Source organism: Arvicanthis niloticus, chromosome 17 (assembly GCF_011762505.2).
Source record: "Arvicanthis niloticus isolate mArvNil1 chromosome 17, mArvNil1.pat.X, whole genome shotgun sequence".
Classification (NCBI taxonomy): Eukaryota; Metazoa; Chordata; class Mammalia; order Rodentia; family Muridae; genus Arvicanthis; species Arvicanthis niloticus.
Window position 1 is genome coordinate 14,254,205 of NC_047674.1, and position 19,365 is coordinate 14,273,569.

General features: G+C 48.1%; 1 protein-coding gene across 35 annotated transcripts in view; it reads right to left on the reverse strand.

The window, feature by feature from the left end:
* Lrrfip1 (LRR binding FLII interacting protein 1) overlaps positions 1 to 7,369 on the reverse strand; it is a 128,510-nt gene extending 121,141 nt beyond the window's left edge. For 23 of the 35 annotated variants that reach the window (XM_034522086.2, XM_034522082.2, XM_076914803.1 and 20 more), the window contains exon 1: positions 7,208 to 7,367. In XM_034522086.2, coding sequence (XP_034377977.1) covers positions 7,208 to 7,303 — 96 coding nt within the window. In that variant the 5' untranslated portion in view covers positions 7,304 to 7,367. Of the gene's footprint in view, positions 1 to 7,207 lie in introns of all 35 variants that reach the window. The other 12 variants (XM_034522085.2, XM_076914813.1, XM_076914812.1 and 9 more) reach the window with 4 other exon arrangements.
* Positions 7,370 to 19,365: the final 11,996 nt, after the last annotated feature.

Sequence of the window (19,365 nt, forward strand, 5' to 3'; positions counted from 1 at the left end):
ACCTATGGGGAAAGCCTAGGATAGTAAAACTAGTGACTGCCACAGGGTCCAGAGAATAAAAGCAGGTTATAATACTGAAACCACAGAAGGGACTAAAATTCTCAGAACAACCCTCAATGCTAGAACAAAATAGGAAGAGGCCCTAAGATGACAGCAGAAATTCATTTTTAATGTTACTTTTGCACATTGACTTACTGGCTTAGAAGGTAATACAGGCTCGTCCTTGACAAACCTGCTTGCCCTACTTCCCACGCTCTTCCGCTGTGGCTCTGCTGGTGTTTCGTCAAGTGAATGCAACAAATTGCATCCTTTCCCCCACAGAGGACCAAGTGCCACCTTCACTTTCTGCCCAGGGCTCTTTTCAATGAACAATACCAATTGGAAGCCACTTCAAAGGACACAGAAAAACCCTTGACATTCTTTAGAAACTTATTTTTAACCTAGACCTCTAGATACAACCAAACCATCAATCAAGTGGGTGGGTAGAATGGGAGGCTTCTTTAGACATGCAAATATTTGAGAAAGGTACCATTGTTCGGAAGGGCATGTTCCAGCAAAACCAAGTTTTGAACCAAGAAAGACAATTACAATCCATGAAACAGGGACTCAACCCCCCCCCCCAAAGGCAAAAGAATGGATCCTTCATAGCTGTAAGAAGGGAGTGAGAGCCTAGGGGGTCAAAGCCCGAGGACTCCCAGACCTGACTGAGAGGGTGAAGGGGAATAAACAGAGTGGGATAATGGTCTGACTTGTCTAATTATGTTACAATATGGGACCATAAAGGGTCTGTTAAGACTTTGAAGAATTACAGATCATAGATATGGGGACAGGCAAGCAGTTTAAATAAAAAGAAATTGCTAGTTGTGCTGTCTGGCTCCCAAAGTGATGTGTGGTGTGCAACATGGTCACTTCCACTGGCGTGTCCTGGGTGCACCTTGCTTGGCCTGATCATCCTGACACCCCTCATTTGCCCTCATCACCACCTACCTCATGGGAAGTGGACTGTTAGTATTTCCTTGCTGCACTTCTGGGAGGACCAAGTGCTCATGCAATTGCTTTTGACCATGGAATAAAGGGCAAATCCGAACCTATGAAACCTGATTCTAGCATCCAAAACCCTCAACCAACCATGACATTATACCAATGAGTGTATTATTTAACCCACAACAATAGAAATACAGGATGAGGATGTGGGGGAATGGCAGCTGGTCTCCATGGATACCCACTCTCAATTTTCAACCCAGGGGGCCCAACAGACAGCATCTAAGCTTGATAAATGTATGAAGAATAATTTTATAAGCTGCACTTTAGTAATGGAATATCTATTTATATGCATAATATTTGTGAAAACCATGGTACTCGCCAGGCCATTCGGGGACTTAAGGACCCTTTAAAATATTTGACTTTTACAGGGCAGTGGCGATGCATTACTTATGAAAATATCTTTTACATTCTAGAAACTGGAACTTGTGCTGGACCTCATAGCCAACAATGCACACACACACACACACACACACACACACACACACACACACACACGGCTAATAATATACCTTGAGGTCATATAAGACTTAAGACTGATGTCCTACTGTGTACTCAGCCTGTTTGCTTGATCTTCCTTTAAGAAAGCAATGTAACAATCAACCTGACTTGCCTGGGATTTCCCATGTAACCAGCTTCTATAACCTAAGCTAGTGCATAGTTATAATCTTAAATGATGTATTCTTCCATGCCCCTGACTTAGAGAACAATGTGCGTGTTATGCTAATTATTTGCTGAAAACAGCAAATATGATTGAAAACAATCTTATAAACTGAGTACCCACCATCATGTTGCCTACAACATTTGTATATCGCTTGGTGAAAAATAATGTTAAAAACAATTAAGAGACTTGTCCAGCCAGCTGTGTTGGTAATGGCCTGAGAACATGCACAATGGTAAAACTGCATATTAGTTTGCTGAGATAAAAACTAAAGCTTTCCAGAGTTAGGAGTGAAGGGAAGAAGTCAGGCAGAGAGCACCAGTGTCTGCCTCATAAAAGGTTACACTGAGGGCTCTCAGGTCAACTGGGGACAGCTGTCCCAGGGACTGGTGAAGTTGGCCTGAGTGTAGGCTGTCATCTGCAATCAAGCGTTAGACGGGGCATTAAACGAACTCTCTACTCTTCTGATGGGACTTAGTAGGTTTGTGGGATGAAGCTTCTGAGAATGGCTGGCTCACTGTTGTTCTTTTTTTCCTTTTGTGTCCCACACTTTGATGAGACTTACAGGTGACAATCTTGACTACAGTCCAGGACTGTGGTCTTCACCATTCAGCCTAAGGTCTTTTCAGCCTTTCATAGGAAAACCCTCACACTGAGCATGGAGCTAGGAACCACTTAGACTCTCCACAGAGGAAGAGACAGCTGGTTCTGATAGAAATAACTATGGGTGGGGCCTGGAGGCCACCAGAGACAGCAGGGCGGTCCAGAGGAGACTCTGATTCCTCTCCAGCTTCTTCCATCTTTCGGAAATCACATCAACAGTCCAAGCTCACAGGCCCAGGAAATCCTGTTCTGGCCATTCATAATACCTCACGTATGATATCCATCCCCCAGATCTGTGCCTCTCTTAAAAGGGCCACCCAGAATGGCTACATTAGTATTTGAGGTGGGGCAGCTCTTCACATTGGACAATGAACAGCCACATGTTCTCCCACCCGTGGAAGGTGGGGTACCACCACTTCCTGACTGCATAGTATTAACCTAACCCTGGGTGGCACAGCCAGCCAGTGTCCACTAGGTTTTTATGAGTTGACTAGTCTTGGGAAACAAAGACATCCAACTGAAGTTAAGTGGCTGGGAAGCAAAAAGGACCACCTCCCTTTGTTTAATTCAGGCAGTGGCTGGCCCTAGTGTGCTATCATAGTGGGGAAGTGGGGCACAGGGACTTTGACAGAGGCCAGGAGTCTGTCATGGTAGCTGAATTCTTCCCAGATCCCTCAGTCCTAGAAAGCCTGGTCAGCTTGCTGCTAAAGGTAGTGGAGGCAAGGGTCTAAGATGAGCTAGACCCATGATCACACCCTGACCTTTTGAAATCCCAATGGCCTTGAAGCTTGAGCAGGCAGATGCATAGACAGGCTCACCTCATACAGGCTGAGGCCTGAGGCCTGCTTGGAAGGATAAGCAGAGCATGTGGAAGTACTATCTCAGTAGGGTTGCCCAACACAAAAGTGGTGCTTGCAGCAGGTTTCCCAGAAGAGCCTGCAGCCAGCATGTGGCTGTTAGTGGTCTCCTGCAGGAGCCCTAGAGGCAAGCAGGACGGAGCCTGGGTTCAGCAGGGTGACATGGACAGGTGCCATCAGCCTGTGAGTCTAGGACAGGAAGTCACCAGAGTGGGAGAGTGGCATTCTCTCTTCTCACATGTGTGAGCTAATGGCTGCAGATTGCTTCTCCCAGGAGCTCTGCTGGGGACAAGCTGGGGGAGGGAGGAACATCTTCTACATACCAGGAACTTCGATCCAGTGAAGGTGAGGTTGGGGGTGGGCTATGAGCTTTCAACATTTAATGCTCCTGGACCACAATGCTGGGAGGATTCACTTACAGTGGTTTCCTTGGACAAGAGGCTTCAGGGACAGTTATGGATAGAGCTTCCCCTCCCCTTCCTGTCTTGCCCTGCTGAATTCGGAAAGGCATCTAATGTAGGCCACAGAGGGAGGGACCAACTCACCACCTAAGGAGATGGCTCCACTAGCTCATGATGGACAAACCCAAATGCAGCCAGCTGCTGTGACTGTGGCAGGAAAGGCCCGGCGAGGACACTGAGCAGCCTTGGGAAGAGTTGCTGAAGGGGAGGTCCAGGCCCTCCCAAAGTCACCGGCAGAAGGTCTGTGTGGGAGGGGGGAAGGCTTGGCCTTGAGAGTTACCTTCTGAAGACTTCAGCAACACCTCAGCCAGATGTGAGACCTGGCACTCCCAGCCTCCTAGAAGGCCATGTCTTACTGTCTTGAGAGTGCTGGCAGAGAGAGCCCTTCCCTCAACATCCTTAGAATTTCACCTCCCAAAGATGATCCAATCAATATGGATATGCCAAAGGCATATTAAATGACAACCCATCTACTTGCTAGGTTGGAGCCAGATGGGACCTGTGGAAATGGAAAGAGACAAAGCAGACTGTCTTGGGGGCACTGAAAACCTCTGTTCTTTCTCAGAGAACTTCAGAGCCCCAGGAGAACCGAACTCCTCTTTCAGTCCACTGAGTGGGTTCCCTGCCCTTATGTCCCAGGCCTCCAGATGACCGTGACCCAGAATCTCCACTTGTCTTCCTGAAGGCAACCTTCTTCCTGCCACTCTCAGGTCTGCTCCACCTCCACTCAGGCCTACATAGCTTCCTAAAGGATTTGGGGCAGGGATGCCCGGTCCTTAGTTGGTATGTGCACAGGACAAGGGGCTCTCCCCAGATCCAGGCCAGGCGTGGATAGTCCTGTCTCCTTTTGCCACAGGGACTTCATGGAAGCCGGTTATCTGGTCTCAGAATTTGGAGCAGGAAAACTCTAGAGACTCACAGAGATTCCTCAGAGAGCTGCTTCTAGCTCCCTGGAGAGAGGTAGACAGAGGAGACTATAATTCAGGGATCCATCCTGGAATGATCCCTTGGCTGAGGAGAAAGTCAGTGAACTTCCACACAGTACCTCTGCCTGTGATGGGGTCAGCATACAGGAGCCTGTAGTATTGAGATATAAGTACTAGCATTCTCTCCTGGGATTTCCATACTCTGCTGCTGTGTCCCTTGTCTAGGTCAAGTGGTCAGGGCTTTTGTCCTGGCAGCCAAACCATCTGGCTGGTAGAAACATCCTTCAAGAGCTCAAGATACCATTTCCTCCAGGAAAGAGCCTCTGATGTTATCGGCTAGCTGGCATTCTCTCTCACTCCAAACCTTCAGGCCCGTCCATGACCTTTCCTGTCAGATGGGGTCTTCTATGGGCATTGTTGATCTGCAGGTTCCAACCCACTCTTTTTGTGTGTGAGAGATAGAGTCTCACTTTGTAACCCAGACTGGCCTCTGAGTCCACATGCATCCTCCCAGCTCGGCCTCTTCAGTGCTGGGATGACAAGATAATTCTACCCATACTGCCAGACCCCCTTCTGATTCAAATCTTTGCCACTTTTCCTGCTAACTCTTGACTGTTTAGGATTGGGTGTTGGATATCATGATCATGGATTAAAGAGTGAATTGGAAACCAAGCCTGAGACAATTTTGCTAATGTTCACAAGAACATTGAATAATTTAGGGGCTAGATATTTGCCATCTGAATACTGATTTAACTTCACAGCTGGCCAACAGAATTCAATTTGTAGCAGAGCAGACAGCATCACCTGCTCCCTCCGTCTTTTCACTGAATGCTCTTGGTAAGGGCCACGTCTGCGGCTGACTTTCACTGGAGGTTTGTCTTATTCAGCCGTGCACTCGTTTCATGCATTGGATATACTTTGCCTGGTTTTCTTTTGTGTCTCCAAAGCCTCAGGGAGTCTGCCCCTCTTTCAGAGATAAGAACAGAGCTGAGGGAGGCCAGCAAGCTGGCTTTCCTAGACCAGCACAGTTAGGACAGAGTGGTCTGGCCTGTCTGGAAGCTCAGGTCTGACTTCTGCCTGTCTTTATAACTGCTGACTGTGGCTCCCTGGGTGCAAGGCAGAACCATTCCCTGGCCTCTGCTTCCAATCTATTTTTATACCAAGCAGCCGATAAGAGGCTGGCTTATGGGACTCCCAATCTCCTCATTCCTTTGTCCTGCAACCACTGGGATTTGTGGGGCACTCTGGCCCTCCTAGGGACACTTGTTTGCTGTGTAGTCACAGACCCACATAAGAGACTGTTCTAACTAGGAAATTATATTCAAACCACTACATATATAGCAAGTGTCCGTATTTAGCCAAAGGTCCTGTAACCAACACTATTAATCACCCACTGTGCACCTGTTTCTAATGAGCTCTTGGTATAAGATATTGCCTGCCTGGGTGGCGCCTTCTACAGGCAATGACTAACCTCTGCACATTCTGCCAACTGCACCTGGTACAGGCAGGGACTTATGCCTAGGGTGACATGGGAGAGTTAAGTGTTAAAAGGGAGCAAAGAGGACAGAATATGTACACTGGGCTTCAGGGGATGAGGTAGGAGTTTGCTGGAAAGCCCTCTGCTGTCCTATACAAAGATAACTGTTTCTTTACACAGTGTTCTGCAAACACGGACCCACATACAATTAAAACTGAACTCAGGTATTCACAACTACAAACAGGAAGACCATAGCAACTACCTCTCCAATGTAACCACAGCCTAAACTGCTGGGAAGTTTTTCCACGCAGAAATAATATGTAGGCTAACTCTCCATCACAACCTACTCAGAAGAGGTGGGAGGAGCCTGGATTTCACCTGCATGGACATTTTAATTTTTAAAAAAATCACTATTAGTTAGTATGTGCACAGGACGCTCAACTCAAGGGGAACAGAAAGGCAATACAAATTTCTCTGATTTCTTTGTCCACCCTACATCTTATCCAGTCGGCCCCCTCCCCCAGAGCGGCTGCTACCAGTTTGCTCTAGTCTTTCCACGTGTCACGCATGCTGCCGCAGCCTAAAGGTTGCATCTTTGTGGGAGAAAACCGGGCGTTTGTGCAGACACGCACACCCATGCGCCCTCCTTTGCCACACAAGAAGTTCATTAGAGAATGCGTTTGCGATGTAATGAACTGTCCAGGAAACTTTTATCAAACGTCCAAACATGCCCTAGCTTGCTCTCAGGCTGGTCCAGACACGGGACCCCTAAGTTACTCCCAAGCTGATCCCTGTGTGGCAATGGTCACCAACCAACTGGGGCCATTTCAGCAAGGCCATGTGGCTTCTTGGGCCGCCACTGGTCATCAGGGTTGGCCTAACCTCATTTCCCGATACAAGGAGGGGCACTGGATCCCCACTCGACTGGGACCCGGCCACCTTGAGCTCCGGGTGACCCGATTGAGTCAGTCCCCGGGACTAGCGGCCCACAAGAACCAAGGTCTGGAGCTGAGGGCAGTGGCGCCACCGGCGTGTGGCGGGTGCCGAGTGGTCCGCAGGCCGTGGATGAAAGCCGGGGCCCAGCGCTCCTGGGGCCCGGCCCAAAGCGCGGCCGCTGGGGACCACTGGGGACGGCTGGGGACCGCGGGGGACGCTGACAGCTGTGGCCGCGCCTCGCTTACCTCGCGCGCGATTTGGTTCAGCGCGTCGTCCTCCGCCGTCAGCCGCTCCCGGTTGGGGAGCCGCTTGCGCCCCGATCCCTGCGTGCCCATGTCCATCGGCCACGGCGCACAGCTGCTGCGGGACCGGTCTCGGAGCCGCGCTCGTCGGGCTGCCCGCTCCGCCCCTCGCTCCGCCGCGGCGTCATGGCGTCAGCGGCGCGGGGCTGGGGACGCGGGGGACGCGGGAGGCCGGGGCCAGGACCGTGGGCATCCTCGGGTACCCCGGAGACCGAGAGGTGGGACTCAAGGTGGTGATGGAGATACTCAAGCGGTGGCGGTGGGGAAGCTGGGGACAGGGACACGAGGACCCCGGGTGGCGCTCGGGGCCAAGGCTAGGCAAGGCAGAGACAGAAGATACTGAAAGTGGCTGAGACCCTTTCACAAAAAGCGTCTCCCTCATAGGGGCGGGTTGGCCGTCAGGGACCTAGAAGTAGCAGACTGTGGAGGCGAGGTGTTGGAACACCAGAACGCTGGGGACATTGGGCATGAGGGGATACTGTGAGACCAGAGGGGTTGTTGTAGAGGGTACACTACTGGAAACTGGCATGCTCACCGTTGGAACAGGGGGTAGCTGAGTGGAAACCTCAGCTGGGGTCATACAAAGGTTTTCAGAGGATTGGGTGGACCAGAAGGGTTTGCACCGAGGGATGGACCCAGATTATAATTTAACCCAGCATCTCTATCTCAGCCAGTTGAAATAAAAGCCTATCCCCAACGATTGAGAGCCTTGTTCTGGAATCAGGTCTAGGTGCCTTCTGATGGCAGCCCAGGTACCCAAGCACTGCAAATCCTTTGAGAATACACAGTTCTCTTTGCCCGTCTTTCTGCTCACATTGCTGGATGCGGTGCCTCCTGACTGGCCACTTGACTCCAGCTTCTGAGAACGGGCTCGGCATATTTCCTGCTCTCTGTGGGCACCACTGGGAAGGCTAGAAGGCTAGGCAAGGTGAACAAAATTCTTATGCCCCTCCTTGTCTCCTAGCTCTTAGCAGACTGTTTCATATTACAGGGCACCAGCAGAGGGTCAGGCTGGCAAAAGCACGGGGGTGTCTGAAGTTTGGGTGAAATTCAAGGTGGCTGGACCTGGGGAAGGACAGGAGAGAGAATGGCCCAGAATGAAAGACAAGCCTTATGAATTCATGGGTGGCAGCACTGTCCCCACTGGAACTGGAATGGTTAACATTCTAATGTATTTCCAAGCAAGTTGTATGACCAAAGGGGTGTGAGCCCTTAGAAACATCATGTGGAAACTGAAGAGGACAAGAAGCAGACCCCTTAGTGACAGAGAAGTTGTTGGAAGTGTATGCCAGGGATTAGATGGTGAATGGAGGGACATGGGACATGGGACATGGGACATGCAAGAGATTCTGGTTACATTACTCGGGTTACAACCTGCTTGACACACACTGTAGGCAGGAGGGAAACACTGTAGACATGTCAAACTATAGACAGAGTCAAACCACTCATACACATAAGACAAAATAAATCTTTTAAAAAAGAAAATGCACCGGACCACATAGAGCCTTTTATATGTTGCTGTGTAAAGCAGGATATAACAACCAATGTTCTTTTCACTTGTGGACAAGAAATGCTACAAATGATTATTTACTACTGATGGAATCACCTTTCTCCAGTGTGGGGTTTATTAGTTATTGAATCAGTTGGCTTAAACACACACAGACACACACAGACACACAGACACACACAGACACACACACACACACACACACACACACACACACACAGAGGCAGGTACCTTTAAGATCCTAGCCATGGAGGAGAAGCTACATCAAAAACCCATTCTTCATACAATAACGATGCTAAGTCTGTCTGTACAGAAATGAGCCATTTGTGAGTACCAGGAAGTCGGGGGTAGACAAGAATCCAAGTGGACATGGCCTTTGCAATAAGGGACACAAATAGGTGCCATTTTCCCAGCGAGTCCTTTGTCATCATTGAGATATACTAGGAACAGGTCTCAAGATGGTGGACCAAAGGGTTACATGTCTGAGTCTGGGGCTACAAAATCACTGGGAAAATTAAAAAAAAAAAAAGGGGGGGGGGAAGAACTCCCTAAGAAAGGAAGTTGTAAGATGCTAAATATCCACTCTGTGTTGAGTCCTGATCAGCACATGTGACTGGCTCTCCAAGAGACTGAATGCACCAGCTAGAATCCTGAAAGAGCTGAGCAGAGGTTGCTAGCACCTGCCTAGTGCTAGGGAGATAACTTGGGTCCATTTGAGCTACTGGGGCCTGGGGCTGTGGTTTGGAAGTATCTCCCAAAGGCCCATGGTTTGAAAGTTCACCCAACAGCTTCCTACACCATTAAGGTTGTATAGTTTTTGTCAAGTTGAATCATCTGTGAAGAGGGAACCTCAGCTGAGGAACTGCCACTATCAGATTGGCCTGTGGGCTCATTTGTCAGGCATTTTCTTTACTAGTGATTAATATGGAAGGGCTAAGCCTACTTTGGGAACTACTGTCTTAGTTAGGGTTTTACTGCTGTGAAAAGACACCATGATTAAGGCAATTCTTATAAGGACAACATTTAATTGGGGCTGGCTTACAGGTTCAGAGGTTCAGTCCAGTATCATCAAGGCAGGAGCATGGCAGCATCCAGGCAGGCATGGTACAAGAGGAGCTGAGAGTTCTACATCTTCATCTGAAGGCTGCTAGAGGAATACTGGCTTCCAGGCAGCTAGGGGAGGACCCACAGTGACACACCTACTCCAACAAGGCCACACCTCCTAATAGTGCCACTCCCTGGGCCAAGCATATACAAAGCATCACAAGTACCATCCCTGGTCCTAGGTGGTATAAAAAAGGATGAGCAAGACAGAAAGAAGCATTTCTCCACGGTCTCTGTGTCGGTTTCTGCCTTTCCTCAGTGATGGACTGTGACCTGGAGTGGTAAGATGAGATAAACCCTTCCCTTCTCTAAGTTGTTTTGGTCAGTGTTTTATCACAGAGATGCAAGCTATAATAGAGGTGGTGGAACCTTTAGAAGACGGGACCTGATGGAAGGAAGTTAGGCCATTGGTCCATGTTCTTGAAAGGCATAATGGGACTCTGGACCTTTCTTGTTTCTTTCTTTGCTTTTGATCACCATGTGGGGAGCAGTTCTGTCTAAGCAAGATGTGTTGTTGCCTTGCTCGAGGCTCTAAACCAACAGAACCAAATGACTGTAATTCGAAACTTTAAAAACCATGAACCCAAAGAAACCTTTCTTCCTTACAAATTGTTTCTCTCAGTTATTTTGCCACCGTGACAGACTGTTGACTCTTGCACCTAGCAGAACTTGAGCTCTCACTGACATCCCAAACACTTCTAAGGGGTGAGGTCACTTTATTATTTTTTATTTTTTTGGCTTGAAAATATAATAGGAAAACCTGAGCTGACACACAGTGACAAAACCTAGAACCAAATCTCAATAGGACCAAGGTGACAGTCATGGCTGTGGAAAGTTAACTTACTGTGGGATTCAACACTCTTCAGAAGAAGACAACAGAATCAAGAGTCTGCAAAAACAGTACCCTCACCAGACACCATCCTAAGGAATTACTAGGCAAGAAAGAGACTCACAGTTATGAGACATATAGTCAATTGGGGGAAAATCCAGAGGTGACATAAAGGTGGAATTTATCAGAAAAGCAGTATAAAATAACCATGAGAGATGTAAGTAGAAAGTAGACAGGGACCGCAGAAGATACTTAGGAATTCTAAACACGAATACATCAAGACTCCAAGTCATGTGTAATGTCCCTGTTCCCCACGAGCTACAGTGGAAGACTGGCTGTGGGCATGCAGGCCAAGTAAGTGTAGGTGCCTGTGAGAGCCAGAAGAGGGTGTTGGGTCCCCTGGAGTTACTGGCAGCTGTGAGCCACCTGATGCAGACCCTCTGGAAGAATAACAAGCACTCTTAGCCCCTGGGTCACCTCCCCAGCCACATTTTGAAAAGGTATATGGGATAGTATTATTAAGAGGCTGGATAATAGATAAGAAAGGATTAGTAAACTTGAGGAATGCTCAGTAAAGTTAGCTAAACAGAACAACACAGAAAGGCAAATTAAACTAACAAGAGTGGGTTCAGGGGGTTTGAGCTCCCACAGTGGTCAATACATTTTCAACACAGGCACCATGGGAGTTTAATGACGAAGAGGGACTGGAGCCACTGGGAATCCATATGGGTGGGGGTGGGTGCCTTGGAATTCTGCCTTCCCTCACACTGTATGCAATTACGCTATGTAGACTTCGGATGCATACTTCAACATTTCTGGAAGAAAATGTTACAAAACAACTCTCAGAGCCTATAAAAGGCCAAAATTTCATAGATGATACCCAGAGAGCACAAAATGGAATCTGATAAAAAAAATTCTTTAAAAATTTAGAACTCTGCTAATTCAAGAATTTCATTATGAAAATGAAGAGTTGAGCCACAGATCCAGAGGCAATTTCCACAACATACCGTGCCTCTAAACAAGGACAACGTACCTGTTTCCAGAACAAGAACCTGTTTCTGAAGCCAGATGTTCACACCGAAGGGATACCGATGGCAAGAAGTAACGGAAACGACGTCAGTGACATTGTTGTTAGAGAGGTGGATATGAAGATAGTACCAGGCTCCTGTTAGGACATCAGATAAGGCCAAATGGTGAGGATGTTGAGCCAGTGTGAGCATAAACCATGCAGCCACTTTAAAGTGCTACTAATACCAGGGGGTACCACACATACAGGGACCCGAGTTGTGGGCTGGCTCCTCTCCATCCTTAGAGCATTCACACATACCTGCACATCTGGATACAAACTCACCATTCCTCCAAGGTGTCTGGGTACCCATCACCAGTGAGACTGTGCCCAGGGCGTCACAGTGTTTACGTGCAAAACACCATCCTTATCAGTTACACAGCCCTGTCCTCCACAATGGAAAATGAGCACAGATGTTTCAACTCTCTTTTCTGGGTCTGGAAGATGCTTCTCATATTTTTGGCAGTGACTTTTAAAGCACGTCATGTCCTTGATTTGGCAATTTTTAAAATAGCACAAACATTTCATCAAGTTTTTTGTTCACTGAATAATGCCCTGGAGACTTTTTTGTGTGTGTGAGAAAAATCACTGGAAATTTCCCCACATTAGGATAGTGCTGACGATGCAACTTCTGAGAGCCTTGCTCTGCCTGGTTTCACTCAGCCTAACTCTAGGGAAGGTCTGAGGTGAAGCATTCCACACCAGCATCCAATCTATTTTGAGAGCATAAAAAGAAAAATAATAGCTTCTAGGGCTGGAGAGATGGCTCAGCAGTTAAGAGCACTGCCTGCTCTTGCAAAGGACCTGGGTTCTTTTTCCCAGTACCCACATGGTGGGGGTTGGTGGGGCACAACTCTCTATATTTCCAGTTTCAGGGGTTCTGATGTCCTCTTCTGGCTTCCTTGGGGACTGCACATGTATGGGACATCTATTCACAAAATAGATAGATGATAGATGGATGGATGGATGGATGGATGGATGGATGGATGCGTAGATGAATCGATGGATAGATAGATCTTTTAATAAAAGAAAAATAGCTTGCCAGCTATTCATTTGTATTGGATGTTCAAATTGAAATTTCTTGTAGTAACATCTCCGGACCCAGAACAGTTTATAAAATCTGCTATGGTTTATCAAATTTAGAACGACTCAGAGTAGAGGGAAGGTCATGGGGTTCTTTGCTGCAGAAGGCTTTTCTCACCAGGGAACATGACAAAATGCAAGGTGGGAATCACTGAGGAGATCTTGAGGAGTAGAATTATCTAAAAATATCTCATGCCTTCAGAAATGGAATGTCTGCCAAATCTTGCGACCAAGCTGACAATATGCCTGATAATCATTTAAAGCTATGTACTGAGTCTTTGTAAGTTATATTTAAGAAAACAATGTAACCAATCTTACTAGGGCCTAGACTGCCTATGTAACCAGCTTTTACAATCTAAGCTAAATATGTGGCTTTAATCTTGAGCTATATATTCTTCCGTACCCCTGGCTCAGAAGTGTGTGTGTGTGTGCGTGTGCGTGTGCGTGTGTGTGTGTGTGTGTGTGTGTGTAGGTAGGTAGGTAGGTATAGTAAGTCTGCTTCTTCCTTGTGATTAAGAGTTTGCTTTGTTGTCTCTTGGTGACTGAGGAATGAACAGTCATTCATTGACCCGCACACTCCCTTAGAGCCACTCAGTTCTGTGTCAGGGCATGCATGCTTCAGTGGGAATTCTAACTTTTGATTTGTTTTTCATGCACCCACCTGTTCACTCACTTCTAAATTCAACAACCATCTTCTGAAAGCCCTGGGAACAAGGCAAAGGCTTCATCCTCCCTCAGCAAAGTTCAAGGTGAATGAACACAAATTTGAGAACCATCTCTTCTTCCCAGACTAGCACCAAAGTTATCAAAACCTTCCTGCCTCGGTCCTTCAAGTACTGGGGTTACATGTGCAAGCAATCTTTCTTAGCTCTGGTTTTTTTTTTTTTTTGAGATAATGTCTTACACTGTAGCCTAGGTTTGCTCAGAATTTACTTTGTAGCCCATACTGGCCTCAAACTCATAGCAATCACCCTTGTCCAGCTTTCTGAGCCCTGGGAATTCAGGGGTAAATACTGCACCTGGATTTTTTTCCCCCAAGGGTCCACTTGGGCATGGATTTGGGGGGATATTCTTCAACTCAGGACAGGTTCTGAGAAGTGTAAAACCTTCCTCTCTGGCACACAAACCCTCAGAGGACAGGCCCTTGGGAAATGTGCGTGCAGGCTCATCTTCTCATGAATATTGAACACATCATGAATATTTATCAATGGAATTGTGTCTCCCCAAGATGATCTTATTTGAATTTCCAACATGTGTCCCTTAGAATGTGACCAGGACCTGAAATAGGGACTTTTCTGAGCTAACCAAGTAATGATGCAGTCACTAGAGTGTCCCTAAGTAAGATATGAGTAGGGCTGGTAGTGTCACAAGAGCGAAAGGAACAGACACCAGCACAGAGAGAAGCTGCGTGAAGATGAAGGTCGAGATTGCAACGCTGCTGCTTTGACAAGTCAAGGGTACTGGGGTTGCTGGCAGTCTCCAGGGAGAAGGGTGCCTACTCCCCAGAGCTTTCAGACACCTTAATTTTGGGCTTCTGGCTATGAAGCAATAGAGTTCTGGTGTTTAAGCAATTCAGTTTGTGGGGCTTTTACAGCTGTTTCAGCAAACACACACAAGGGTTGGAAGGGAAAGCATAGAGTCTCTGCAGGAGATGGGGCTTTTTTCCTCTGGACCTTCTTCCCGCAGCCCTGTGTGGCTCTCTGTGACCTCGGCTGTGAGTGTCATTCTTGGAGGAGCCCTTGCGCCCACATCTGTCCTCCATGTGGCTATGGGCACAGCAGCCCTGGCTATTCAGGAGTGAGTGGGGCTCTTTCCATCTATCCTCCAGGTTTGGGAGGGTTGCAGGTATTTGAGACGGCCCACTCCAGAGCCAGCCTGTTAGGTGACTCCGTGTGGCAATGCCTGTGAACTCAAGGCGCAGGCAGACATCTGTCCCTCCGTCTAGTTCCCAGGTGATGACTGCAACCCAGCTAGATCTGAATTCCCACTCGGCACCCTGCTGTGTGTCCCTACATGGAGTTTCCAAAAGGAGTCCATAATGCATGCTTTGTCAGGCTGGCACGAGGGCGAGCAGTGCTGCAGTCAGCATTAGGGAAGCTAGGAGCAACAAAAGAACCAGAGGACTGAGTCATCGTGCCCACTGGCCCTTCCGGATGCGCTGGAGAGTGTGACCATGGGACCAAGCGCTGCTCCTCCCTGGGCAACTGCTGAGTCAAAGGCTGTATTGTTGCCAGAGCCCATTGATGGACATTCCTGTGTGCTTCTCAGCAAACAGCTGCCCTGGTGTGTGAGTCGCGGCTTGTGGAAGTGCCATGTGCCCACTCCCTTGCCAAGCTTGGATATGACTGATCTGCGGATTTGCCTTCCGTGGGGGCTGGACCAGTGCTGTGCACACTGGGAAGCTTGTGTGCTTACTTCCTGTCTCTGAGAGTTTTCAGTGTTTTTTTTTTTTCTTTCAGGTTTATAAATTAAGGATTCAAAGCAACATCTCTATGGAAGTTCTTTCCCCCAGGATCTCATCTGAAGATGGCTTTGATTGTCAGGAGCTCATTTTCCCTTAGGGTAGCTTTCTGCATTCGGCTGCATGTGTAGTAGCTAACGAAGATGAAGATGTGCCTCCTGCGACAATATACGGGTTTCTTGGAATGTTGTGAGGGTTCTCTTTATAATTGATGTCAACACTGACCCGAGCAGGTGCCAGTGGGCACGGATATACAACACCTTCCTATTCTGTGACTGTAATTCAGCAAGTCTCACTGTGGGCCCCTCCCACCTCCCATCCCGCCCTTATTTTTTTTATTATTTATTTTTATTTTTTTTTAGAGCTGAGGACTGAACCCAGGGCCTTGTGCTTGCTAGGCAAGCACTCTACCACTGAGCTAAATCCCCGACCCCCATCCCACTCTTTATTCATCCTGCAAACAGGACTTCAAGGCCAAGGTGCTGGGTTTGGAGGTAAAAGGAAGAGAAAAACCAAATTCCTTGGGCAGCTTGTTTGTGCCTTCTTGACAACAACATTGGGCAGGGGCATTAGCGTGGAAGTGAGTGGCAAGGAAAATGAGACCACAACCAAGAAAAACGACATAGGGTGCTTGCCTAGCCGGTACCAGGCCCAGGGTTCCATCATCAGCACTGCAGGAGCAAAATCAAAACCAGAAACAAAGCAAAGGAAACAGACCCATAAGCCACACAGCTACAGTTGCTGGATAAGGAACTTGAAATACTACATTCAGTACAACAGCAGCGGCAGCAGCAATGACAGCAACAAAAATCTGTAAGAGAAATGTATACACAACCGGCATGTAAGAGGCTTTCAGGAGAGATTTAACGGCTTGTGAACAGAACCATACGGAAATAACAAGACTGAAAATCTGCAATATGGTTCGCCTAAGAATCCAGTAAGGAGATGGACTGGACAAGAAGGATATTTAGTTACACTAAAGGGAGAAGGAAAGGAAGACAAAAAGAATAGGGCATCTGAGAGAATGGTCGCTGAGCTCTGACAGTGGGAGGCTGTGGTAATTGATGGTGTTACTTGTCAGCTGACTTGGGTTCTTTCGCAAGGAGAAAGAGCTCAACATTGGCCTTGCAAGCCTTTGTATCCGTTGACACCTGGAAGCAGGGGACAGTAGCAACAGGCCCTTGGGAGCAGTTTCAGGTGGCTCTTTCTAACACTAGAGTGCTCCTGTGCAGACCTGGGATGCCAGGACATTTAGCCATTGTATCGGCCTGAGATAGGATTCTTCAGCAGTTAGATTTCTCAGGCCTGGGCTCTTTGAGACCCTTCACCCTAAAGACTTGACAACTCTCCAGAACTGTTTCCGGTTCTATTCTCTGGCTCTTTGTAGCCCCTCTCCTTCAGCTGCCTCTCTCTTCTCCACACTCTGCCATCCCTCTGGTTCTGGCGCTGGTTTCTGTCTTCAGCTGTTTAGTTTCTTCCTGTTGTTATGGCCACTGTCATAGTCACTGCCGCTTGAGCCTCTGCTGTCAGCCTACTAGTTTTGCTGCTGTGAGTGCAGCCAGCTGCTCTGCTGTTTTTGCAGTCCATCCTGCTGCCAGCCTAACTTTGCCTCTTTACTGCTAATTAGCCATGGCTTTATCCTTTCTGTGGCTTGGTCTGTTGTCTCATCAGCTATGGCTGACACTCTTCTGTCTCTGATGCTTTTCTTTTTTAATGCTGCCATGTGTGCTGGCTAGTTTTACGTCAACTTGACACAGGCTAGAGACCCTGGAGAGGCGAGAGTCTCTTGAGAGAATGTCTCTGTAAGATCAAGTTGTAGGCAACCCTTTAGGACATTTTCTTAATTAGTGATTGATGGGGAGGGCCCAGCCCATGTGGGTGGGGTCACTCCTAGGCAAGTGGTTCTGGGTTCTGTAAGAAAGCAGGCCGAGCAAGCCATGGGGAGCAAGCCAGTAAGCAGCATCCCTCTGTGGCCTCTGCATTAGCTCCTGCCTCCACTTTCTTGCTCTGTCTGAGTTTCTGTCTTGTCTTCCTTCAGTGATGTGGAAGAGTAAGACAAACAAATGCATTCTTCAAATTGCTTTGGTCATAGTGTTTCATCACAGAAATAGCTCTAACTTAGATACCATGGTACTAAAAGTAGCCAAGAAAAGGCCACTCCCAAAACCTTGTATTGGGCTTAATGCTGTATTGTTAGGGGCTATGGCAGCACAGGAGAGCATCCTTCGGCCAGTTTTGTGAACCAAGTTTTTTGTCAACCAAGCATAGTACTTGTGTAGCTATAAAGGGATGTTTGCATCAACCACAATGTCTTGTGCAAAGGAAGGATTGGGGTTGTATCACCCAAAACACTATCCGCTTTACACCAGTCACGGTGTCCCTCTGAGTGACAGTCATAGGGAATGCTCCCCACTCTGGCTAAGGTAGAATAATGTCAGAGTCAACTAGAGTTCACCAAAGGGCGCGAGAGCAAAGAGTCCTGTACAAACTGACACAATCCTGCTTGGACTGCCTTGGGGGACTGGAGTATTACCATCACGAGTGCTGATTTTAACAGATTTTGATGCACCTAAATTTTGCCAATCGTCCGTCCAGTCACCCAGGGAGAGGTCCCGCTCCCTAATCTGTCTTATTGGAAGATTTTTCGGGGACACGAAGGTGGAGCAGGTTCCAGAGGGACTGGGAAGACAGGCACAGTGGGCTGAGGGCAGGGTGACTCTGAAGGTGTTGGGACGGAACTGAGGTACATCTGGCTGCTCTGGGAAGGACACTGGTCATGCAAGAGAGAGACCAGAGCGGAGAGACAGCTTCTCTCTTAGTCCACTGGCCACCGTGGAGGAGTATGCTCACTCTGGGAGGAGAGCAGCCTTCTTGAGAACTTCTGCATCTTCTTCCACAGGCCAGGCAGCAGGGCAGAGCAGGCCAGACCACCCACAGGATCAGAGGCTGCCTCATCCCTTCCTCTGACTGCAGGGTTCTTGCACTGTTTTTTTGCGGGGGAAGGGGAAAGGCCAGGCTTAGATCAGTCTGGGTTTCCATTCCTTCATCTGGGAAATGAGATGAAAGAGTTGAACACTGTCCCCCAGCACTGACAGGACCTGATCACAAATGGCAGCCCAGACACCCAGAATTTAAAGAGTTAACAGTTGCACATGAAGCTGAAGGAACCCTAATGATGGAGCACACCCCACCCCCACCCCGCCATTACTGTTGGTTTTGGTGTCAACTTGCTACAAGTTAGTATCCCCTGAGAAAGATCCTCACTTGAAGTCTTGACTGTCTCAGTTGATACGGGCGGCATCATCCAGTAACAATCCAGATATAAAAAGAGCATGTCAGAAAAAAAGACTCATCTTTAGCTGGACTGATCTTCCCTCTTGTCTCCTCAGATCTTCCCTCTTGTCGATGAGTTGATTCATCCTGTTGTTGCTGACTCTTCACCGATATCACCGAGACCAGAGCCAGTATTGCCAGGGCCAGGGCCTCCAGGAAACCTCCAGGCACTAGATTGGGACTGCCAAAACACTCAGCCTTGGGGACCGAGCAGCTGTGGAGTTGTCAGTCTCTTCCGTGAGAGACAGCTGCTGAGGAATGAGTCCCACGGCTGAGGCAGGGCAGCCTCAGGGACTGAGTGACTACTGGGTTCTCACTCTCTCAGGTACAATTCAACTGTTGATGGTATTTTAACATAAGCCGACTTAATAAATTCACACACACAAATTTACGCTCTTTGGGGGACTAGCAATATATACATACATCTTCTTGATTCTATTCCTCTAGAGAACCCCACAACTACACCTATCTACTCTCTTACCACCAAGAAGCCCGGGTTTGTGTTTAGAACCTTGGATCACTGGCCAGGATGAGCTAGCCTGGTCTTACTTCGATCTTACTTTCCTGCCAGGCCCATCCCACACCAGGATAAACGTATGGTGCCTTGCTGCATATCTATGCTCTAGGTACTTTCACCCGGCAAGCTACTCCTTGCAATGCCTGGCCAGGAGCCCATGATGATGCTTTGGGAAGGGTGAACTCAGGGTAGAGCCCCCGA